We start from the raw sequence: 25693 nt of genomic DNA, 5'->3' as shown, positions 1-25693 counted from the left end.
GGAGTCTTGTTCACGAGTGAGGGAAGAGTGGATGGTGAGATCGACAGGCGGATCGGTGCGGCATCTTCAGTAATGCGGACGCTGTATCGATCCGTTGTGGTGAAGAAGGAGCTGAGCCGGAAGGCAAAGCTCTCGATTTACCGGTCGATCTACGTTCCCATCCTCACCTATGGTCATGAGCTTTGGGTCATGACCGAAAGGACAAGATCACGGGTACAAGCGGCCGAAATGAGTTTCCTCCGCCGGGTGGCGGGGCTCTCCCTTAGAGATAGGGTGAGAAGCTCTGTCATCCGGGGGGAGCTCAAAGTAAAGCCGCTGCTCCTCCATATCGAGAGGAGCCAGATGAGGTGGTTCGGGCATCTGGTCAGGATGCCACCCGAACGCCTCCCTCGGGAGGTGTTTCGGGCACGTCCGACCGGTAGGAGGCCACGGGGAAGACCCAGGACACGTTGGGAAGACTATGTCTCCCGGCTGGCCTGGGAACACCTCGGGATCCCCCGGGAGGAGCTGGACCAAGTGGCTGGGGAGAGGGAAGTCTGGGCTTCCCTGCTTAGGCTGCTGCCCCCGCGACCCGACCTCGGATAAGCGGAAGAAGATGGATGGATGGATGGATGGACCAAGGATTTTCATAGTCAAATCTGATTTGTTATATTTTGCACGTAGTCGACCATCAGTTGAATTTATGACACTGTTTTTTGTGTTATGTTTTTTTAAGATATAACATAAGTACTTGTTAAGGTACCACTAGGGTACTAATATAGTATTGCGGTACTAATGAATCAAAAACGGTACTATACTCTTTTTACTGGCATGACGGCGTGTCGTCACATTGCTGGTTTTACGAGCAGAGGAGCATGTTCGGCAGCGCACAATCACAGAGTACTTACAAGCAGACACAGTGTGTAGACAGAAAAGGGAGAATGGACGCATTTTGGCTTAAAAACTAACAATAAAGGTGAAGTTATAAGACTGAAACGCACACAGGAAGAGGTGCTTTAAGACATTAGCGGCTAATGTCCATCCGCAGTCTGCAGTGTTTTAGCAACTTCTAAATCAATAATCCTCATCACCATGGTGACAAATAAAGTGAGTTTCTTACAAGTATCGTCCCTGCAGGACAAGGAATAGCTAAACATGCTTCACTACATACCATAGCTCACCCCCGTCACAATGTAAACAAACACCATGGGTGGATCTACACCTGACATCCACTGTAATGATACCAAGTGCAAGAGCGTATTTAGTCTATACCACTCAATATTTTTTTTCCGCACAAAATATATTTTCTTTATTTAAAATTCATAATATATTCATAAACTCAGTAAATACATCCCTGGACACATGAGAATTTCAATTATGACCAATGTATGACCCTGTAACTATTTGAAATCGGAACGATACCTAAATGTGTGGTATCATCTAAAACTAATGTAAAGTATCCAAACAAAAGAAGAATAAGTGATTATTACATTTTAACAGAAGTGTAGATAGAACATGATGAAATGGAAAATAACCAGATTTTAACAGTAAATGAACAAGTAGATTAATAATACATTTTTACAGCTTCCATCCATCCATTTTCTACCGCTTATTCCCTTAGAAATGACACAATATGTTACTGCATACGTCAGCAGACTAATTAGGAGCCTTCTTTTGTTTACTTACTACTAAAAGACAAGTTGTCTAGTATGTTCAACATTTTATTTAAGGACAAAATTGTTATTTGATTGCAATAAGAAACATATGTTTAATGTACCCTAAGATTTTTTGTTAAAATAAGGCCAATACTGCCATTTTTTTTGTGGTCCCCTTTATTTCGAAAAGTATCAAAATACATTTTGGTACCGGTACCAAAATCTTGGTATGGAGACAACCCTAGGCTCCACTGTAAAAATGAACAAAGGAAGGATATCTTATCATGGCTTGACAATAAAATACTCACACTGATGAAGAAACAAGATCTGTTTGTTTTGCTCACCACAAACAACTCTGAATGGCTTATAAATTAAACTAAGCAAATGCCTCATACTACACACAACTAATAGAACATGTGAAGGGCAATAGTGCTTCCCTGGAAACACTTAAACAAATAATGTAATGAAATAATGTTTAAGTTTCTGAAAATATACATTATGGATATCGTAGACGATGCCGTATGAACAGTGCCAGAGCTTGGTCCGCATTGCCGGCAGTAAGTCGGACACGTTTCCAGTGAGGGTTGGACTCCGCCAAGGCTGCCCTTTGTCACCCATTCTGTTCTGAACTTTTATGGACAGAATTTCTAGGCGCAGTCAAGGCGTTGAGGGGATCTGGTTTGGTGGCTGCAGGATTAGGTCTCTGCTTTTTGCAGATGATGTGGTCCTGATGGCTTCATCTGGCCAGGATCTTCAGCTCTCACTGGATCGGTTCGCAGCCGAGTGTGAAGCGACTGGGATGAGAATCAGCACCTCCAAGTCCGAGTCCATGGTTCTCGCCCGGAAAAGGGTGGAGTGCCATCTCCGGGTTGGGGAGGAGATCTTGCCCCAAGTGGAGGAGTTCAAGTACCTCGGAGTCTTGTTCACGAGTGAGGGAAGAGTGGATGGTGAGATCGACAGGCGGATCGGTGCGGCGTCTTCAGTAATGCGGACGCTGTATCGATCCGTTGTGGTGAAGAAGGAGCTGAGCCGGAAGGCAAAGCTCTCAATTTACCGGTCGATCTACGTTCCCATCCTCACCTATGGTCATGAGCTTTGGGTTATGACCGAAAGGACAAGATCACGGGTACAAGCGGCCGAAATGAGTTTCCTCCGCCGGGTGGCGGGGCTCTCCCTTAGAGATAGGGTGAGAAGCTCTGCCATCCGGGGGGAGCTCAAAGTAAAGCCGCTGCTCCTCCACATGGAGAGGAGCCAGATGAGGTGGTTCGGGCATCTGGTCAGGATGCCACCCGAACGCCTCCCTAGGGAGGTGTTTAGGGCACGTCCCACCGGTAGGAGGCCGCGGGGAAGACCCAGGACACGTTGGGAAGACTATGTCTCCCGGCTGGCCTGGGAACGCCTCGGGGTCCCACAGGAAGAGCTGGACAAAGTGGCTGGGGAGAGGGAAGTCTGGGCTTCCCTGCTTAGGCTGCTGCCCCCGCGACCCGACCTCGGATAAGCGGAGGAAGATGGATGGATGGATGGATAGACGATGCCACCTTGTCACAAGAATATATATATATATATATTTTATACAGTCAGTTACCACAGAATGTTGACTCTCTAATATAGTTAAGAGACATTTTTGTTAACAAGTTAAATGTGTTTGTTGATATTACAAGCATGTTTAACATATATAGATTTTTTTTTTTCATGAAGACAAGAATATAAGTTGGTGTATCACCTGATTCTGATGACTTGCATTGATAGGAATCAAACATTAGTGATGATAACGTCCGCATTTTCAAATGGAGGAGTCCTTTCTGTCAAATATCACATGAAAGTGGGTTTTTGGCATCTTATTTGTCCAGCCTCCATACTCGTTTTTATTCACTTTAAAAGAAATACATTGTGCCTTGCTAGCTTGCACACGCCAGCTTTCTGAGACTCTTATTTTGTTAGTGCAAGCAGGATGAAGCAGAGCTTCTATTGTGAAGACAGGAACTGTGCAGTCGGTCTTTAGAGTTTTGACGGCAGGTACGGCGCAAGAGTCTGTTGAAAAAAAAGTGTTTCTCGCCTTCTTGTCGGTCATTTTTTCTTAATAATGATGTGGCAGCAGCCAGCGTCATCTCACAAGACCCTCGGGTGCCGTGGATGTCAATCAAGTGACTAAAGTGACGTCTTGGTGAAGATTGATGATCGCTCATTTTTAGGTCTGTTTTTCAAATGCCTGGCTGGCGATGGACTGACACACCCTCAGCGATCCACCGGTAGCTCACAATCCACGTAATGTGTACCCCTTGTTAAGGGTATAGTATGTATGAATGTGTACCCCTTGTTAAGGGTATAGTATGTATGAATGTGTACCCCTTGTTAAGGGTATAGTATGTATGAATTAATGTGTACCCCTTGTTAAGGGTATAGTATGTATGAATGTGTACCCCTTGTTAAGGGTATAGTATGTATGAATGTGTACCCCTTGTTAAGGGTATAGTATGTATGAATGTGTACCCCTTGTTAAGGGTATAGTATGTATGAAATCATCAGATCCTTTTTGTATTGAAGAGGCTCGTGATGAAATAGAAATGTCTAACTCTAGAGCAAAATATATTTATAACTTTGATACTTGCTTCATTCATTAATAAATATAATCCTACTGTATATTATATCAATAAAACCTTTCACCATACTTGCCAACCTTGAGACCTCCGATTTCAGGAGGTGGGGGCGTGGTTAAGATATATATATATATATATATATAAGAAATACTTGACTTTCAGTGAATTATAGCTATATATATATATATATATATATATATATAAAAATAAAATAAATACTTGAATTTCAGTGTTCATTTACAAACTACAACTCACAAATACTTTAGAGTTAGGCTCCACCATCAGAATGTGTACTTAAACTTATAAAGATCACATGGATATTATTCAGTGAGTTGATTCACCAAAACTAACCTGTTATACAGGAGGGAAAAGCACACAGGACGTTTCAATTGTTCACAGACTGGTCGCGCTCATCAGAATGACAAGACACTTCCGGTCTGCAGGCGATAGCATTCAATTGGGAAGAAACGCCCTACTGCCCCCTACTGACCAATGTGAATACTGATAAATGTGTAATGACAGCTCCAAAAACAAATTCAAACCACAAAATAAAATAAATAAATCAACACAAAAATGTGACACATTATGGGTGGGTCACATATGCTTGTACAGTAGATGGCAGTATTGTCCTGTTTAAAAGTGTCACAACATTGCTGTTTACGGCAGACCAACTGCTTTACGGTAGACACTGTTGTTGTGTGTTGTCAACACGTCACTCAGGTCCGCCTGAATTTCGGGAGTTTTTCGGGAGAAAATTTGTCCCGGGAGGTTTTCGGGAGAGGCGCTGAATTTCGGGAGTCTCCCGGAAAATCCGGGAGGGTTGGCGAGTACCGTATTTTCCGCACTATAAGGCGCACCGGATTATTAGCCGCACCTTCAATGAATGGCATATTTCATAACTTTGTCCACCAATAAGCCGCCCCGGACTATAAGCCGCGCCTACGCTGCGCTAAAGGGAATGTCAAAAAAACAGTCAGATAGGTCAGTCAAACTTTAATAATATATTAAAAACCAGCGTTCTAACAACTCTGTTCACTCCCAAAATGTACGCAAATGTGCAATCACAAACATAGTAAAATTCAAAATAGTGCAGAGCAATAGCAACATAATGTTGCTCGAACGTTAATGTCACAACACACAAAATAAACATAGCGCTCACTTTCTGAAGTTATTCTTCATTCGTAAATCCTTCGTCTTCGGTGTCCGAAGTGAAAAGTTGGGCAAATTTACGATCCACTGGCAGATGTTGGCGTCGTCTGGCGCTGCCTCCTCGTCTTAGTGAAGGTGTGTTCGCCTTCTGTCATCCATTGTTCCCACGCAGTTAGCAGTCTAGCTTCGAATGCCCTGTTGACAGCAATATCTAGCGGCTGGAGGTCTTTTGTCAATCCACCCGGAATGACGGCGAGTATTGAATTAAGCGCGTAAGCGTGTCTCTCAATGTGCTGTTATGAGCTAGCAAATATAACAACTACACTACCCAGCATGCAACGATAGTGACGAGCATGCGCGGTAGCCCTGAGAAGCGTTGTTGTATGCTGGGAGTTAGAATGTGGTTATGAGCACGCTGTGAGAAAACGTTGAGAACTCAGTTAACACGCCTCGTCTGCATTATTTATAATTAGACAGACAACACACTTAATAGGAGCCATTTTGGGGTCTTTACATAAACACACAAATGGAAATGAAACGTCACATATCCCAGCATGCACCGCGCGCTTCTTCTACGGGGAAAAAAGATGGCGGCTGTTTACCGTAGTTGCGAGACCTAAACTTTATGAAAATGAATCTTAATATTTATCCATATATAAAGCGCACCGGGTTATAAGGCGCACTGTCAGCTTTTGAGAAAATTTGTGGTTTTTAGGTGCGCCTTATAGTGCGGAAAATACGGTATGCCTTTCACCCATCTGGGTGGGCTGGAGCCTATCCCAGCTGCACTCCGGCCAATGAACTTCTTTGGAGATGGGAGGAAGTTGGAGTACTCAAAGAAAAGCAATGCAGTCACAGGGAGAACATGCAAACATTCAATCCAAAATGACTTTGCAAAATAGAGAAATACAGAAGTTTACTGTATTTAAATAAGTAGGGATACTTGTAGACCTACAACGTGAATTTAAAAATCACAAAGAAAGTCACAAAAGTAACAAAAAAGTAACCTCAATTGTTTTGCGCTAATGAGAAATGAACTCCGATGACTTTTCAAATGTGTCCTATTGTGTAAGAAGTTGGGCTCTACAATCCCACCCATGACATTTTCTACAAGCAGGTTTTAAAGTAATGGACAAAAAGAAAATCCGCTGACATCAATGTCACATATTGGGAAAAAAACAATCTATTACATTTTGAGTTTTATTCATTAGTGTTTTTAGCACCGGAGCCTTTCTCCACACTTTTATAATCACTCCGATTAACGCTAAAAAGTCACAGATTGTCAGACCTCTTCCTGTGAAATAACCCTGTCACTTTCACTGTTCACCTCATCATTCACCAACTACTATGTCACATTCACCACCACTATCTTATTAGCCTTGCACATGTTAGTTATTTAGGTACTTGTTTGTATTTTAGTTGTTTATTATCATTTATAGAAGCTCGACTCTTAAAATATCTTCAACCAATAACAACACCTTTTCCTTGGCTTTTTTTCCTTCCAAATTGCTGTGGCGATGAGAGCTAAATGTTTCTTTTAAAAGCATGTCGCTGTACTAAGTGAAAAGTTTGAAAATATTTTGAGCAAAAGAAAGAAAAAGCCTCTTGGTAAGAATCCACACAGTAAACATAGATCACCTTTCTCTTGGTTTGTAGAACACACACACACACACACACACTCCATCACGAGACTTCAATCGTGATGGAAACGATAAAAGAGGTCATTGAAGAGAAATCGGTACCATTTATGTATATCACTAATCTATCATTTCAAATTGGCAAATTCCCAATCAAAATGAAAATAGCTAAAGTTGCACTGATTTATAAGACTGGCGACAAACACCAATTTACAAATTATAGACCTCTTTCTTTACTTCCACAATGTTCTAAAAATCATTGAAATAACAGATTGGACGATTTCATAAACAAACATAGAATACTCGCTGAGAACCAATAATATTTCTAATATTTCAACATTAATGGCTTTAATCCAACAAACAGAGGACATTTCCAATGCAATAGATTGTAAACAGCAGCAGTAAAGAAAGCATTTGACACAATTAATCACAATATTTGAATGGTATGGCATCAGAGGGTTGGTCTTAAACTGGATAAGAAGCTACTTCACCAACAGGAAGCAATGAGTGAAGCTAGGCGAACACACGTCTACAACACTAAACATATCCTGTGGCGTACCTCAGGGATCAAAACTGAGACCAAAAATGGTTCAATCTTTATATAAATGATAATGGTCAAGTTCCAAAAGATTTAAAGTTAGTATTATACGCGGACGATACAACAGCGTTTTGTTCAGGGGAGAACACACAGAAGATAATACAAATATTAACAGAAGAAATGAAAAAAAAAAAGAGATGGTTTGACAAAAACAGACTAACTTAGAATCTAAGTAAGACTAAAATAAAGTTATTCGGTAACAGTAGACGAGAAAGTCAAACGCAAATACAAAAAGACGGAATAGAAATTGAAAGAGTAAATGAAGTCAAATCTCTAGGTGGAATGATTGATGATATAATGAACTGTACTCAGATAAAGATATACAACAAAAGGTTGAAAGAAATACAACAATAATGAAAAAAGCTAAAAATGTATAAATCATTTCATATTCTTTACTGCTTGCGAGTGTTACCATTTCTGAGTTGTTGTTTAGAAATATTGGGAAACAACTACACAAGTACGCTTCAGTCACTAACCGTGTTATAAAAAAGAGCAGCTAGAATAATACATAATGTTGGATATAGAGAACATATTAAGCCTTTATTTGTTAAATGGAAAATATTGAAATTCAACAATATAGTGAATTTGCAAACTAAAACCTGCTAGCCAAGAATGTTCAACAATTCTTCTCATTAAAAGAGGAGAAATATAATCTTAGAGAAAAATGTAATTTAAAACATTTGTATGCACGTACAACACTTAAAACCATCAGTATATCAGTTCGTGGAATCAAACTATGGAACGGATTAAGTAAAGAAATGAAACGTTGTACGTTATTGTTCATGGAGTATGAATATGAGCGAACACATTAACTTGGCCCTGTTTGTACTTACCTTGTATTTTGTATCTTATTTCATTGTGTTATTTTAGTATATTGATTGATTGTATATTGTTTTAGAGTATGTTATTTATTTAAAGACCATCTTGGGACAATAGTTGGAAATGAGCAATAAGAGCTAGAAACTATCTGACAGTACATGTCAAGTTAGGTTTTGTTTGTTTGTTTGTTTGCTCCCCTAACTTGAAAAGGTTTTTTGACTTTTTGACCCGGGGTTACACTGGGACTTCACTCTTTGATTTAATCCAATGATGAGACAAATCTCTGTTTCTCCTTTTATTTTGGACCAGATTGTCTCTTTTTTCCATCAAATAGTTATAAGGTGAAAAACCTTAAAAATTTAATATGTTGGAAAAACTGTTTTTTTTTTTATAAAAATGTGTAAAAAAATAAATTAAAAAATTCCCAGTCCACAAGCATCCTCATTCACAACACCTTCTCTTAGATTTCCATGTTATGATACATGTTCACATTATTTATTGACTGTATCTAAAAAAGATAAAAAATATATTTTTATTTAAATGAAGTTATGAAATAATCCTAAATGAAATACAATGACTTGGTTTATATTATTGTATATACTAGGTCATAAAATCAGTGTCAGTTGAGTCGGTCCATAGTTTTCCTGTAGGGATTTTTAATGTCTAGCAGATGTCAGTATTTAGTATCGACACAGTATCAGTACAGTTTTGCAATGTGTCGAAACGCTTCATGACGTCTCATCAACCCATCACTAGCATTTAAACATTTAACAACCAACCACTTGGCAATTAAAATCAATTCAACATATCAAATCAAAACATCAAAATAATATAAAGTCATCTCACCGTCAGCCACCCTGGTCTCTGTAAACAGTTGTCACTTCTGTATTTGGCCAATTCTCCTAGGGCAGGGTTTGTTGGCCTAAAGTTTGAGCTGGAGCTGCAGACTTAAAAGGAGTGGATTTGATTGCTTCAGGTGAGCCTTCCTGATTGCTTCAGATGAGAGCCTTCCTGATTGCTTCAGGTGAGCCTTCCTGATTGCTGATGGTCCTCAGCTGTTGGGAAATGTTGTCTGTAATTCCAGTTCTGTCCTCTGGGGGGAAATGGGAGCCAAACTCACAATTGGACATGAGGCCCTTCTGTTTGGGTGAAGGCTTTCTTTGGAGTTTGCCAAAACAGTACATCAGTGAATTAATTGTTTTGTAAAAATGTTGAACTGTATCGTCCCTTTTTCAAATAAAATGACATTTTACTCAATCACGCAGACCAACCTTTATAAGCAAATATTGTTGCGCTTGTAAAGCAAAAGCAAGACAACTTGAAATATCTTTGACACACAAATGTGTGCGCCGTTTATTCAAACCAAGAGCAGAAGTATCTTTTTTCATTAAGTGACTCAAAATGGCGGTCACAACAAACCCCCACCTTTGGATAAAACTCTTGACGGTCACTTAAAGGGCCGCACCAAATGACTCACTCCTAACTGCATGTATGAATGGTAAACAAGAACAACATTGTTATGTGCACAATAGAACAATGGCAGGGAATAATGAGGACAAATTCAAGTAAACAGGTGTAGTGAATGATGTCCTTAAAGCAATCGCTACAATATACTGTATTTTCTGGACTATAGAGCGCACCGGTACAAAAGCCGCAGCCACTAAATTTCAACAAAAAATTATTTCCTGTATTCCTTATAGTCCGCACTCGGACTATAAGCAGAGGTGGGTAGAGTAGCCAGAAATTGTACTCAAGTAAGAGTACTGTTACTTTAGAGATTTATTACTCAAGTAAAAGTAAGGAGTAGTCACCCAAATATTTACTTGAGTAAAAGTAAAAAGTATGTTGTAAAAAAACTACTCAAGTACTGAGTAACTGATGAGTAACATACACACACACATCATATATATATATATATATATATATATATATATATATATATATATATATATATATATATATATATATATATATATACATATATATATACATACACACACACATATATACATATATATATATATATATATATATATATATATATATATATATATATATATATATATATATATGTATATACATACATTGATATATACAGTATATAATTTATATTTATTTTTTTTGCCGTTTTTGTTTACATGTTAATAGTGTTTTAATGAATATACATGCATGTTTAACACATATAGATTCCTTTCTTTCATGAAGACAAGAATATAAGTTGGTGTATTACCTGATTCTGATGACTTGCATTGATTGTAATCAGACAGTAGTGATGACAAACGTCCACGTTTTCAAAAGGAGGAGAAAAAAAGTTCCTCCTTTCTGTCTAATACCACATGAAAGTGGTTGGTTTTTGGCATCTTATATGTCCAGCTTCCATATTCGTTTTTATACACTTTACAAGAAATACATTGGCGGCAAACTCCGTAGCTTGCTAGCTTGTTTGCGCAGGCTTTCGGAGACTCTTATTTTGAAAGCGCAGGCGCGATGGAGCGGCACTTTTATTGTGAAGACAGGAACTGTGCAGTCAGTCTTTAGGCTTTTGACGGGATGTACGGTTGAAATAAAAAATGGTCTTTTTTCCTTCACACTTTTGATTGATTGATTGGAACTTGTATTAGTAGATTGCACAGTACAGTACGTATTCCGTACAATTGACCACTAAATGGTAACACCCCAATAAGTTTTTCAACTTCTTTAAGTCAGGTCATGTGACCCCTGGCTCTGTTTGATTGGTCCAACGTCACCAGTGACTGCATCTGATTGGTGGAACGGAGTGAACGTCACCAGTGACTGAATTTGTTGAAACGCAGGCACTATGAAGGTCTGTCTGACAGACCAAAACAAACAAAGCGTGCATTAACAGATGGATAAAGATTAGTAGCGAGTAGCGAGCTGAATGTAGATAAAAGTAGCGGAGTAAAAGTAGCGTTTCTTCTCTATAAATATACTCAAGTAAAAGTAAAAGTATGTTGCATTAAAACTACTCTTAGAAGTACAATTTATCCCAAAAGTTACTCAAGTAGATGTAACGGAGTAAATGTAGCGCGTTACTACCCACCTCTGACTATAAGCCAGAGATAAATGAGTTGTGAAATTAGTTATTTACACGGAAAGATTTTATAAATAATTATTTACATACCTCAATTGTTTCCAAACAGTAAAACGGCTGATCAAACAAAACACAAGTCGTCATCATGGACCAACTACTGTGGAAGCTAGTTCTCCAATCAGCTAACTACTGTGGAAGCTAGTTCTCCAATCAGCTAACTACTGTGGAAGCTAGTTCTCCAATCAGCTAACTACTGTGGAAGCTAGTTCTCCAATCAGCTAACTACTGTGGAAGCTAGGTCTCCAATCAGCTAACTACTGTGGAAGCTAGTTCTCCAATCAGCTAAACAGACTCAATAACCACGGTGATGTCTTTATGAATTCACTTAGGGATTTGAAAGAAACTGAAACAATACAAAAAGAATGCCATTGTAAGTTAATAATGCTAAGACAGACACTCGTAAACGTGTTAGCATATCAGCTAATGCCAACTACGCTAGCTTCAATACATTACGATAGCATGTACAAATATGCATGAAAAACTCCAGACATCACACATGAGACGGTTTAGTAAGTAAGAATTGTTTTAGTTGCATTGTAAAATTTACATATGTGATATATGAAGAATCCGTACGAGTAGAAACGCCAAGGACGGCTTGAAGACAGAACGGCAATTGTACTTCTGGTTGAAAGCTCTGGTTTAAACAGAAGGACAATGCAGAACTGCAGTACCTTCAGTGAGTAAACTCATGCAAAAGATGGTGCCATAGCACAATTAATAATTAATAATACACAATTTAAGTGTCTTTGCATGTGTTTAATAGAAACTATTAGATTTATTATAATCCATAAATTATTTTTATACTGTTTTATTAGCCGCAGGAAAAAAGCGTAGGAAAAAAGTTGCAGCTTATATTCCGAAATGTACGGTACATGTAAAATGCACATTTGGGCTCTAAACACTGTGTTCCAATAATATTAATGGCACCTTTTAAAATTGCCATACCACAAACCACGGAGGAACTGTGGTTGCTTTTGTGTTTCTATGGTAGCTTCTATGCAACACTTTGGCATTGGAAATGTTTTTGTACTTAGTTATCTTCATGAAAAGAGAACACGTTCTGTATAATGTACGGACAAGTGCTACTTAAATGATAAATGGGTTATACTTGTATAGCGCTTTTCTACCTCCAAGGTACTCAAAGCGCTTTGACACTATTACCACATTCACCCATTCACACACACATTCACACACTGATAGCCATGCCAGGCGCTAACCATCAGCCATCAGGAGCAAGGGGTGAAGTGTCTTGCCCAAGGACACAACGGACGTGACTAGGATGGTAGAAGGTGGGGATTGAACCCCAGTAACCAGCAACACTCCGATTGCTGGCACGGCCACTCTACCAACTTCGCCACGCCGCCCTTGTCAATCATACCTTTACAAAATCTTATTAATTCAAAAGAAATATTGAGAATAATGATTTTCCAATAGTCAATCTTGTTCTATGTCTGCTAGCAAGGTTCAAATTTAAATCCAAGGATATGGCAATATTTTATTATAGTCCAAGTTCCTTCATGCAAGAGAAGCAATCAGTTTTTTTTAGGAATTTACTGCAAAAATGTTTGTCTTCCAACTTTTGAACTGAACTCAGGGGCTGGTATGATGTCGTTCCCGGGCTGGATTTTGCTACAGGCCGTCAGTTAAATAGAACTGCCTTAGAGTCTTTTATAGAAAAACACCGAAAACATTTAAATAAGGCATGTGACACAAAGCGATTTCGTGTTTGATGAGGGAGCTGACCTGGGTGAGGACAGCGCTCCAGCAGCCATGAAGGTCAACACCCAGGGCTTAGGTGTTTCTGCCAATGACGCAGAGAGCGTCCATGGAACAGCCACATTCTTTGCTGAGAGGTTGGTTGCGGGCGCCAGACGGGCACCTCCGCAGCAAGCGAGGAGGGCGAGCAAAAGGCAAGCTGTAAAATGTAGATGCTGCAGAACTGGATGCGATGCTGGAACTGACTGCATGACTGGATGCGACGCTGGAGATGACCGCAGGACTGGATGCGACACTGGAGCTGACTCCAGGACTGGATGCGACACTGGTGGTGTCTTCAGACCCACTGTAGTTGCTGGTGGCGTCTGTAGACCCATCGGAGTTGCTGTAGTATCTGCAGACCCACTGTAGTTGCTGGTGGCGTCTGTAGACCCAGTGGAGTTGCTGTAGTATCTGCAGACCCACTGGAGTTGCTCGTGGCGTCCGCAGAGCTGGAGCAGCAGGCCGCTGGGCTGGAGGTCGAGCAGGAGCAGACTGCTGGGCTGGAGGTCGAGCAGGAGCAGGCTACTGGGCTGGACGTAGGACTACCAGCACTAGCCGGGCCCTCAGGAAGCGGATACGAGACGCTGTCACCCACCGTGGGTGCACCATTCACGGGTGGGAGGAGGGTTGTCTAGAGGAAGGTTTTGGCTGGTATAGCATTGGCTTCAGCTTTGTGACTCAACTTAAATAGTCCTGATTGGTGACACAAAACAGGTGCAGGGAAACCGCGCTCCAAAGCAGGTATAAAGTCACTGCAGGAAGACACAAAAGTGCAAGTGTCACCTAAATTAAAGCACAAGACAGGAAGTAAAACACTACACCCTGAAAAACACCAAAAACTTCAAATAAGGCACAGCATGGTGTAACAAGCAGTAACACTTCCATTTTCTGTACTGCATGTCTTTATTAGGGTTCTAGTTGAGCTGAAGCATACCCATCACCAGTCAATAAACTGTAGCAATGACTTTGTTATTATTACAACAAAAACTATCATTTATTTTTTTTCCCTCCAGGTAATCGGCCCTGTATTGTGCTGACAAGTCGCGTACATCCTGGTGAGCCCAACGCTAGCTGGGTAATGAAGGGCACCCTGGAGTTTCTATGCAGTAGAGATCCAGTAGCCACGGCACTGAGAGAAACCTTCGTCTTCAAGATCGTCCCCATATTAAATCCAGATGGAGTCATTAATGGAATGTGAGTACAAAGAGAGACTGGTTGTTTACTTGATTTATTGTGTATCAAAAACAGTAAATAGTAAATCAGTGTTTGGTTTTTTTAATAAATCTTTGCTATAGATGTTTATAGTTTGCTTCCGAAGCACTGTTGAGAAACCCTGATTTGGACAGTATGGATGATGTGTGTTGGGCTCATAGCATGCATTTCTCCAAAGTCGATTTGATGCTCAATTGCAACATTTTGGTCTCATTAATTTAGGGGGTGTCCCGATGAAACTGAAGGTTTGAGTTTTGGCCGATAGCGATATTGAGCCGATACAATATCAGCACGAATCACAGCACATAGTTTAGGTATTTTGTATTAGTAGTTTTTGGTGGAAACACAAGGTGAACTTTATTTACCTGGGTAATTGGGAAAGTTCCTGAAAACGTTCCTGCGGTGGAAAAGGGCCGATTGACAGGTGGCAGCCATCTTGGATGGGACTTACCAGTTTTATTGGATGTGCTGATAGAAAACAGCACAGGGACACACTTAACAGGTCCTGTGGTCATGCAAGCCGAGGTCAGAGCAAGTGCTGGGACAAGTCTGGAGAAGGGAGACATAAAGGAAACCTCTTACTGTAATCCCTTTTCCACCCTGGACATTAGTTTATTTGAAGAGGCTATAAAAGACCAGTGGAAGTCATACCGAAAGCAACGCTTTGAAAAAAGTTCTGCAAGCAGGGGAGCCAGACCTAAAAGACACTTTGGGCAAAGCTGTCCTGGAGAACAACTGCACCAGGCATCGCAGCACAGCAGGAGCGGTAACAGTAGTGAGGGGAAATATTGTTGCATAATCACTAATGACTAAAATATACTGGTGCGCTTTACTAACGGACCCACAATGCCCATGACTGTATGCCAAAATGGGGTTATTGAAAACAAGCTTGGTCTGTTTCATGGATGTTACAAGTCTTTTGGCATGTGGGACAGGTCTTGCAAAAAATCTGTACATAGACGGCCATTAAAACCTGGATGCTACTCGTAAGTAAATTTTGTCGCGGCCTAAATGTCCTACCCAAGGTAAGGTATGTGCCAGGTGTACAACAAGGGGTCGACATGGTCCCGGTACCATTAGTTTCTTGGCTCCCTGTGCTAACATTTACAAAATGTTATTTTCTAGCACAAAACACTTTGCCCCACCCCATGCCCCTTTCTACCTTCGGAACCTCTTTGTCCAGGGAACCAACTTCACCTGCAAACTGATACAGCTCTTCCACTGTCAGTTAGGAAAAAAACTAATCAAGACCCCCCCTTACCTCCCTCAGACGGATGGTCTGGTAGAGCGATTTAACCAAACACTGAAGAGCATGCTGCAAAAGTTTGACACAGGCACCAGGCGTGACTGGGACCGGTGGCTACCGTTCCTGCTGTTACGGCTACTGGGAGGTCCCTGAAGTCTCCACTGGCTTTCCCCCGTTTGAACTGATTTATGGCTGGAAGGTCCTAAGCACATTGGACCTGCTATTGAAGAGTTTGGAGGCTGCGACCTCGACAGCCAATGATTACAACGTGGAGCAATACGTGCTGGAAATGAAAGAACGCCTGGCCCAGTATCGCGAAGTGGCAGAGGTCAACCTGCGTGAGGCCCACGTACTGAAAAGGCGTGGTACGACCAACAAGCCAGGCATGGAGATGTCTTGCCCCTGCCATCTTCAAAGAGCAAGCTGCTAGCTAAGTGGCAGGGCCCCTACAAAGTACTCAGGAAGATGGGCCATGTGACCTACAAGATCCACCATCCTGAAAAGATAAAGAAAAGGAAAACTTTTCACAACAACCTGCTGAAGGAGTGGAAGGAGGCCCCCATCCCAAATGCAGTGGTATCTTTGATGGTGAAGTAGCTGAACAGCGTAGGCGAGGAAGAAACAACCCTGGTAGACTTTGCTGAGAACAGAGCACATGTTCTTGACCACCACACCCCAAAGCAGACCAGTCAACTCAACTAAGTGTTCCAGAAGTTGCCGGAGCGGTTTTCTGCCAACTCAGGGAGGACAGCGCTGGATGAGCATGTCATCCGTTTGAAAGAGGCAAGAGGTCCTACTGAGTACCCCAACATCTGGTGTTGCCACTGCGCAAGGAAGTGGTGGAAATGCAGCGCTTGGGGATGATCGAGCTATCGCATTTCCGAGTGTCTGAGTCTCTCTGGCCAGGACAGAGAGAGTACGCAACGGCAACGTTGCACGCTTACAGCAGGCGCAGGCATGCTCTCACAAAAACAATCTCACCCCTCCGTTATTTGGACATTACAGACATTACATTTGGATGGCTACACACAAAAACTACACACACACAAGCGATCACTGTGACCAAATGACGGGACCAAGTGGTCTTATTTTGGACTTATTATGTTATGGCCATGTAAATATATTTATTTTAAAAACATTATAAAATATTGTTTGGTTTGATCAAGCTTTTTCCCCTGTCAGTGGTATGCTCGAGGGAGGGGCTTTCACTATTTAAGGGAGGCGGTTCATTCAATCGCTGTGGGATTAGGTAAGCTGCATCTGAAAGCTGTAGATGTTGTCTTCATTCCTTTATTTTGTAAATACTTTTTTATTTCTATTTACTTTTCATTTTCACTAATTCATTCACCAGATATATTTTTTGCACCCTGTGCACTGCTCTACTTTAGCAAACCCGCAACAATTGTGTTGACAAAAGTCTGCCTGTTTTCTTTCTTTTTTTAAGTATCTTGTCTTAGCACAGGCACCATTTAAAATGTAAACCATACCCATGCCTAATCAGGAAATAAGCTTTACTGATATGGGTATGTGATGTTAGCTTTACCATAGTAGTGAAGTCATATTTGGTTAGGACAAATCTACAAGTTTCGTCTGTCGAATTCACCATTGTTTGACTCTTTCTTACATCTATGTGTGCTTAATCTACACTCATAGATACAATTAAAAAGTATATGTATAAATAAGTTACTGGTATTCATTTTAAAAAGAATCAACTGAACCTTACATAAGCAGCAGACACTTAGCAAAAGAGAAAAAACTGTCCATGATTCTTTGGAGGCTGTTTCAAAATAAATAAAGGGGTATAGTAGAGAGACAGAAGGTAGATAGAGAGAGGAAATGGATTACACGAGTTGATCTACCGTGGGAGTAAAGAGAGGACAATGGACACACGTTTTAGACGTCAGCGCCAAGACAGAGTAGCATCAGCTCAGCTGTGACTGGCTGTTGCTTAGTGATCAGTGTGACGTCAGCGCCAAGACACAGTAGCATCAGCTCAGCTGTGACTCGCTGTTGCTTAGTGATCAGTGTGACGTCAGCGCCAAGACAGAGTAGCATCAGCTCAGCTGTGACTCGTTGTTTGCGGACAGTTACGGCAACTCTGTTGAATCTTTTCAATGGATTGTGTTAGTGCTAGTTAATAAAATATAAATATTGTCGGATTGCAAACTTGTCACTTCAATCATTGATTAGTTGTTCATTATTCACTGGGAGTAGTAGTGTCTATGTTGTGTTTGCTGTGTAATGGTCCCTCTATGTCATATAAAGTTAATTTTAATGTTGTTGCTTCTATTATTCAAAATAAATATTTCCTGCAATGAACTAGCTGTGCTTCTGATGTTGTCTTGTTGATGTTGTTTGATGTTGCTTGTTGATGTTGTTTGATGTTGTCTTGTTGATGTTGTTTGATGTTGCTTGTTGATGTTGTTTGATGTTGTCTTGTTGATGACATACAAGCGCATTACAAGTCGCATGCCAAGTTTCATCAAACGTCTTGCTAACTTTGGTGTAATGTAAATGTAATTATTTAAATTACTGGTTACTAGTAAAAGTAACGACGTTAGTAACGCCGTTATTTGGAACAGTGGTGATAAAAAAAATGAGACTAATAATAGACTATGTATGACTATAAATAAACAGCATATTACTAACAAAGCATAATTAATTTTGTGATTAGTCATCTAAATAACAAATGTTCCTTTTATCACATTGATGCACTTTTAGCGGCCAAAAATTGTAGAATAAATTGTAAAATAAATAGAAATTGTGGGCAGACTGAGAAGTCGCCTGATTGCTGAACAAATATCTGTCTTTGTTCCATTGCAGGCATCGTTGTGATGTGAACAAAGAAGACTTGAATCGCCAATGGAGCAAACCAGACCCTCTCCTCTGTCCAACAATCTACCATACCAAAGGCTTCCTTTACTACCTCAACAGTATTGGACGAACTCCCCTAGTAAGATTGAACATTTTTCGCGAGTCTTGTGATTGTCAATTTGTCTCAACAAAATATTACAGTTCCAGACACTTTTCCTTCAAGCTGTTCACTTTATTTCAGATCACGACAGGGTGGGTATGTTGGATGACCATTGATTGCTACCTCCACAATTTCACTTGCTTTTTTATGATCGTTGGGGCCTAAATTTGCAACAGATTTTTCAGAAAGTTGCAACAAAAATCTCAATGTTTAAAGCTTTTTTTCAACTTGTGCTTTTATGAACTTGCTATTAATATTTTAATTGTTCCTTGTAAACGTATCTAAAAAAGCCCAGGGTTTCAACAGGAACTGGATTAAAAAACGCATTACTCATTTTATATTACACAGGCTTAAAAGTAGTGGTATGTATTTGTGGTTTTGTCACCCAGAAGCAGGCCCGGCCCTCACCAATCTGGCGCCCTAGGCAAGATTTTAGGTGGCGCCCCCCCACATCGGCAGTGAAGTGTATACTCACAAGAAACTGAATAGCTTTGTCTTTGACCTTTTTTTTTTTACTTACAACTATACCTAATATATAAAGGGGTGGAAAAGTGACTATTACCTGCAGGGCAAACATTAGCTAACCAGTAAACAAAAAACACCTGCTTAAAAGATCTAATACAAATGTCCCTGAGGAATGTAAGGTGGGAGTACTGTAATTACCTAACGTTACATTATTATTTTCCATAACAATTTAGCCCCCTCCACAATATTAACCCGACGTTAAAACAGAACTAGCTATTTATTGATTAGCAATTGCCGAATCATGTAACATTAGCTTAATGCTAAAAAGCCAGGTTACTATCACATTCTGTAACAGACAAATAATTTCATGTAGGCTAACGTTACCTACCTGCTACCTCTGTCTTTTCTCGTTTCTCCTCCTCTTCTTTTCTCTTTTTTCTTCCCTGGGCACCTGACAGTTTTGGCCGTTTTGACATCTTGTGTTGATTTTTTGATGTGGTGACGTCCAAAAAGAGTCATGATACGGGAAGGGAGGGGGCGCACCGTGCGGGGGGGGTAATGTTGTAACAAATAATATTTCTATTAAATAGGCTTTACTTTGCATTTTAATTAACGTGGGATTATTTTTTGTATTTAGAAATAATAATACCAACTTTTTTTTTCTTTTTTTTTTCTCCAACATTTGTGGCACTGGCGTGGCGCCCCCTGATGGACGGCGCCCTTAGCATTTGCCTATACGGCCTATGCCACGGGCCGGCCCTGCCCAGAAGGGTGACACGGCAGTGCGGCTAGATCAAAAGAGACGTCGGAGACTCTTTACTGAACCAAAAGTTGCTTTATTTCAAGCGAGCGTCATCATACAGGACTGCAGTTCCTGGAGGAGGTCAGGTCAAAAATGATGATGCACTCCTAACTTGGAAGAGCCGAACCACCTTCTTATATTCCTTCTTTCTCTGTGTGGGTGTGTGTTCATTCAGGAGTGTACAACCTGACCATGTAAGGAGATGTTCATGTGTAAGTGACCGGAAAACAACCTCTATATCACGGGTGCTCATTACGTCGATCGCGATCTACCGGTCGATCTCGGAGGGTGTGTCAGTCGATCACCAGCCAGGCATTAAAAAAATAGTCCTAAAAATGAGCGATCATAAATCTTCACTATGACGTGACTTTCGTCACTTGATTGACATTCACGGCACCCGAGGGTCTTCTGAGATGACGCTGGCTGCTGCCAGCTCATTAAAATGACCGACTGGAAGGCGAGAAACACTTTATTTCAACAGACTCTGGCGCCGTACCTGTCGTCAAAACTCCAAAGACCGACTGCACAGTTGCGCTACCAAAATAAGAGTCTCAGAAAGCTGGCGTGCACAAGCTAGCAAGCTACGGAGTTTGCCGACAATGTATTTCTTGTAAAGTGTATACAAAGGAGTACGGAAGCTGGACAAATAAGATGCCAAAAACCAACCACTTTCATGTGGTATTGGACAGAAAGGAGGACTTTTTTTCTCCTCCATTCGAAAATGCGGACATTATCAGCACCACTGTCTGATTCCAATCAATGCAAGTCATCACAATCAGGTAATACACCAACTTATATTCTTGTCTTCATGAAAGAAAGGAATCTATATGTGTTAAACATGCTTGTATTATCTTTAAACACCTTTAACTTGTTAACAATATTAACTATATGTGTTAAACATGCTTGTTTTATCTTTAACCACCTTTAAGTTGTTAACAATAATAACTATTTGTGTTAAACATGCTTGTATTATTTTTAACCACCTTTAACTTGTTAACAATATTAACTATATGTGTTAAACATGCTTGCATTATCTTTAAACACCTTTAACTTGTTAACAATATTAACTATATGTATTAAACATACTTGTATTATCACTAAACACCTTTAATGTATTAACAATATTAACTATATGTGTTAAACATGCTTGCATTATCATTAAACACCTTTAACTTGTTAACAATATTAACTATATGTATTAAACATACTTGTATTATCACTAAACACCTTTAATGTATTAACAATATTAACTATATGTGTTAAACATGCTTGCATTATCATTAAACACCTTTAACTTGTTAACAAAAACATATATTTCATAAATAAGTAAATATAAATGATATATATGAATGAGGTAGATCCCCACGACTTGATCAATTGAAAAGTAGCTCGCCTGCAGAAAAAGTGTGAGCACCCCTGCTCTATAAGTTGTAACTTAATGTTGACGTGAAGATAGACAAGGAGTCTCTCCCCCAGGATAGAGCTATCACTTTTGCATTACGAAGTCTGAATGTATCGCCTCTTCTCTGAGAGAGTTAACCAAGTCCATAAGGCTCCTTCATTTATTATGGACTCAACCATTATTTACTTAAACCTGGTGGTTTGCTTTCTCCAAGGTGAATATAAACATTCACCATATGTAGAACATAATATGAGTCAATCAATTCACTTCAGTAGGCACTAGATGGCAGTAAAAGCACATACTCAGAGCTCACTGTGCTGTTTTCCATCTATCGGTCCATTTTCTACCGCTTGTCCCTCTTGATGTCGCAGGGTGGTGGTGGGGGGTAGAGTTGGAGCCTATTCCAGCTGCACGTGAGCAGAGGGCAGTGTACACCCTGGACAAGTCGCCACCTTATCGCAGGGCCCTGTGCTATTTTATTCATTAAAAATAATAAAAGCAATAAATAATCATAATTACAAAAAGAAACAACACCGAAGGCTTCAATGTTGTTCGCTGTCTGTTCTGACATCCAGTCTGACCCACGCAGTCATCCATCCATTTCTACCGCTTGTCCCTTTTGGGGTCGTGGGGGGTGCTGGAGCCTATCTCAGCTACAATCGGGCGGAAGGCGGGGTACACCCTGGACAAGTGGCCACCTCATCCCAGGGCCAACACAGATAGACAGACAACATTTACACTCACATTCACACTCTAGGGACCATTTAGTGTTTCCAATCAACCTATCAATGTCTTTGGATGTGGGAGGGGCCTATCCCCAGGTGCATGTCTTTGGAGGTGGGAGGGGCCTATCCCCAGGTGCATGTCTTTGGAGGTGGGAGGAAGCCGGAGTACCCGGAGGGAACCCACGCAGTCACGGGGAGAACATGCAAACTCCACACAGAAAGATCCCGAGCCCGGGATTGAACCCAAGACTACTCAGGACCTTCGTATTGTGAGGCAGATGCACTAACCCCTCCTCCACCGTGCTGCCATACACTTGTAAAGAACATAATGTCATAATGTTTCTACAAGTCTTATGTTTTTGTGATGTAGTGATTGGAGCACATACTTGTTGCTCACAAAAAACATTCATGAAGTTTGCTTCTTTGATGAATTTATTATGGCTCTACTGAAAATGTGAGGGTGAAAAGTATACATACAGCAATGTTCATATTTGCTTACATGTCCCTTGGCAAGTTTACCTGCAATAAGGCGCTTTTGGTAGCCATCCACAAGCTTCTGCTTGACCACTTGACCACTCCTCTTGACAAAATTTGTGCAGTTCAGCTAAATGTGTTGCTTTTCTGACATGGACTTGTTTCTTCAGCATTGTCCACACGTTTATGTCAGGACTTTGGGAAGGCCATTCTAAAACCTTCATTCTAGCCTGATTTAGCCATTCCTTTACCACTTTTGAGGTGTGTTTGGGGGTCATTGTTTTGTTGGAACACCCAACTGCGCCCAAGACCCAACCTCCGGGCTGATGATTTTAGCTTGTCCTGAACAATTTGGAGCTAATCCTCCTTTTTCATTGTCCCATTTACTCTCTGTAAAGCAACAGTTCCATTGGCAGCAAAACAGGCCCAGAGCATAATACTACCACCACCATGCTTGACAGTAGGAATGGTGTTCCTGGGATTAAAGGCCTCACCTTTTCTCCTCCAAACATATTGTTGGGTATTGTGGCCAAACAGCTCCATTTTTGATTCATCTGACCGCAGAACTTTCCTCCAGAAGGTCTTATCTTTGTCCATGTGATGTCAGATATGCATAAAAATGTGTTTTCTTTTGTATTATTTTTTTTTAATGGATTAAGTAACGTTTATGACAACCTTTTTCCAAAACACAATATAGAATGTGAAATATAACAGGATAATGCATACATTTATCATTTGTTTTCAAACAGGTCACAAAAAAGTGGGACCCCAAAAAGTTACTGTGGGACCCCATTTTTATGACTTGATGGGGTGCCTGGGACCCTATTTTGAAAATTCCTAGCGCCAACACTGATGGAGTATTGGTGCGTGCAAAAGAGCAGCAAGCGGCTGTGGCCTGCGGGCCGGTTCTAATACTAATCAAATATCATCCCGGGGGCCATAGATAACAGGCCTTGACTTTGATACATAGGACTTAAAAGATTACTGTTTCATGTTCCTATATTCAAACATAGTGTTCCTGTTAAAACTGTGTATAGTTACCAGTGACGTGCAGTCACTAGAGGCAGGTGAGGTGGGGCCTCACCTGCCATCATGGAAAGAAAAAAATGTAAAAAGAAAAAAATTAATTCAATTGTTATATGTATCCAGTGATTATACTATAGAGTTATTTTCCATTTAACTTCACCAGTTTTAGATTATTTTTATTCAAAATCGCTGAATTTTCACATTTGCCGTTCAAATACTGAGAAGAGACGGTGCGGTGAACAGCAGCCAGTTGAGGCACGTCACTCAGTGCCTCAACATGGATTCCGGACTTGGCTAACTGCTGGCCTGCTGTGCAGTGAGACTGTATTGCTATATGAATTATATTATACATTTCCATAGTTTAGTTAGCTGAGGTATATAATGTACAGTGTATTTTGTCAACAACTGTATGTGTGTAACGTATTTCTTGTGCTGAGCAATCATAAAACGGCTGCAAAAGACGCACTGGCTGAGGCTCCAGTAATCCCGCCTCCTGCACCCTATTTTTGTGAATGTTGCTAACAGCCCCTTTAAATACTTTGTTTTCATTTGTCCTAAGACACCTTGAATTGTTTCTGGTCATTTAAAATCATTTTTATGTCCTCTTTGTCAGGTCTTCTGTGACTATCATGGCCACTCTCGAAAAAAGAATGTATTTTTGTACGGCTGCAGCGTGAAGGAAACTCTCTGGCAGTCAAGTTCTGATGTGGACACGGCGGGACTGAAAGAGGACCCTGGATATCGGGTAAGCAAAGTTTGGCGTCTTGCAGAGCCTGATGCTGTCAAATTAATTGCTCTCCTGTTCTGGAGTTGAAATGTTGCAAATGTCACTGTTGGGTTTTTTTCACAATGGCTTTCTCTGTTTTTATAGGCTATTGCAAAGGCCTTAGATCGTATTGCACCAGCATTTTCTTTCAACAGCTGCAACTATACGGTAAATACCGTCAACTCTCTATTTCATCATTCCAAGTCACGTGTACTACAATACAAATATGATTGCTGTTGGGTCGATACATACAGCAATGTTATCATAGACCAGGGGCCACATGTACAAAGCTTGTGTAGGCACAAAAACCTGCCGTACGATGAGATGCATCAAAACTGACGTGGAAATGTGCGCTGTCTCACGTCAACTTTCTACAGGCTGTGGAAACTTTAGCTACACTCATAAGTGATGCTCATAAAAAGTGCCAATGTTTACTCTTCAGACTTATTGATGTGCACATATGAACAATTACAATGACACTCCCTCCAGGGCTATTCAACTGGTGGCTCGCAAGTATAGTTAAACAAACTTGTGAGAGACTCATATTTTTGCCAAAGCTCCTTAGAAAAATAAACAAACTAAGACAAAAAGTGAAGGGAGATGTCCTTAGCTTTCTGGAAATGTGGCTCCCCCAACAATTGAGTGAAATATCCCTGCCCTAAAGACGTACATACACACGTCATCATCACACAGCACATTAGCTAGTCCGACATGTCATCATAAAACAATAGTTTTAATCTTATATTGTAAAACTATTGTTCAGTCATAGTTAATCTATAAGAACTGATCAGACTTAGGCTGTGTATTGGCAAGGACTTTACAGTACGATGCATATCACCATACCATACATTATTGGAATATGTTGCAATATTCTACATAGTTCATTGTCAACAAAACATGACTGAAAAAATGTAAAATGTTATTTTTTATCGTTCGACATTAGGATATTAAGAATCAATGTTATATCATTAGACACATTATTGCTATATATTGCCACATTGATATATTTTGATGAGGCTGAATATGCAGTCATCCCTCATTTATCACAGCCAATTGGTTCCAGGCCTGACCTTGTTAAATACTTTTCCGCAAAGTAGGATTATTATCAATAAATTTGATATTTTCATAGTTAGAGCATAAAATGTATATATTTTTTTAACATAAACATAAACCTTTCTTGAACATGAACATGAACATGAACCCGTATAGTCACTTTAACACTCTTTTCACACAATATTGTAGCTTTGAGTGTTTTCTTCTGTAGAACACAGCAACCGGAGGATCCTCCAAACGCCAT

General features: G+C 40.4%; 1 protein-coding gene across 1 annotated transcript in view; it reads left to right on the top strand.

Annotated features, from left to right (window-relative positions):
- Positions 1-25693, top strand: part of agbl1 (AGBL carboxypeptidase 1) — a 115676-nt gene that overhangs the window by 83776 nt on the left and 6207 nt on the right. Inside the window, exons 20-23 of the mRNA XM_072913866.1 lie at positions 14318-14498; positions 18586-18715; positions 24244-24375; positions 24502-24564. Coding sequence (XP_072769967.1) covers positions 14318-14498; positions 18586-18715; positions 24244-24375; positions 24502-24564 — 506 coding nt within the window. The remainder of the gene's footprint in view (positions 1-14317; positions 14499-18585; positions 18716-24243; positions 24376-24501; positions 24565-25693) is intronic.

The sequence above is a fragment of the Nerophis lumbriciformis genome, linkage group LG09 (assembly GCF_033978685.3).
Source record: "Nerophis lumbriciformis linkage group LG09, RoL_Nlum_v2.1, whole genome shotgun sequence".
NCBI classification, from domain to species: domain Eukaryota; kingdom Metazoa; phylum Chordata; class Actinopteri; order Syngnathiformes; family Syngnathidae; genus Nerophis; species Nerophis lumbriciformis.
The sequence above is the reverse complement of the archived record's forward strand: the minus strand, read 5'-3'. Positions and strand labels throughout refer to the sequence as shown.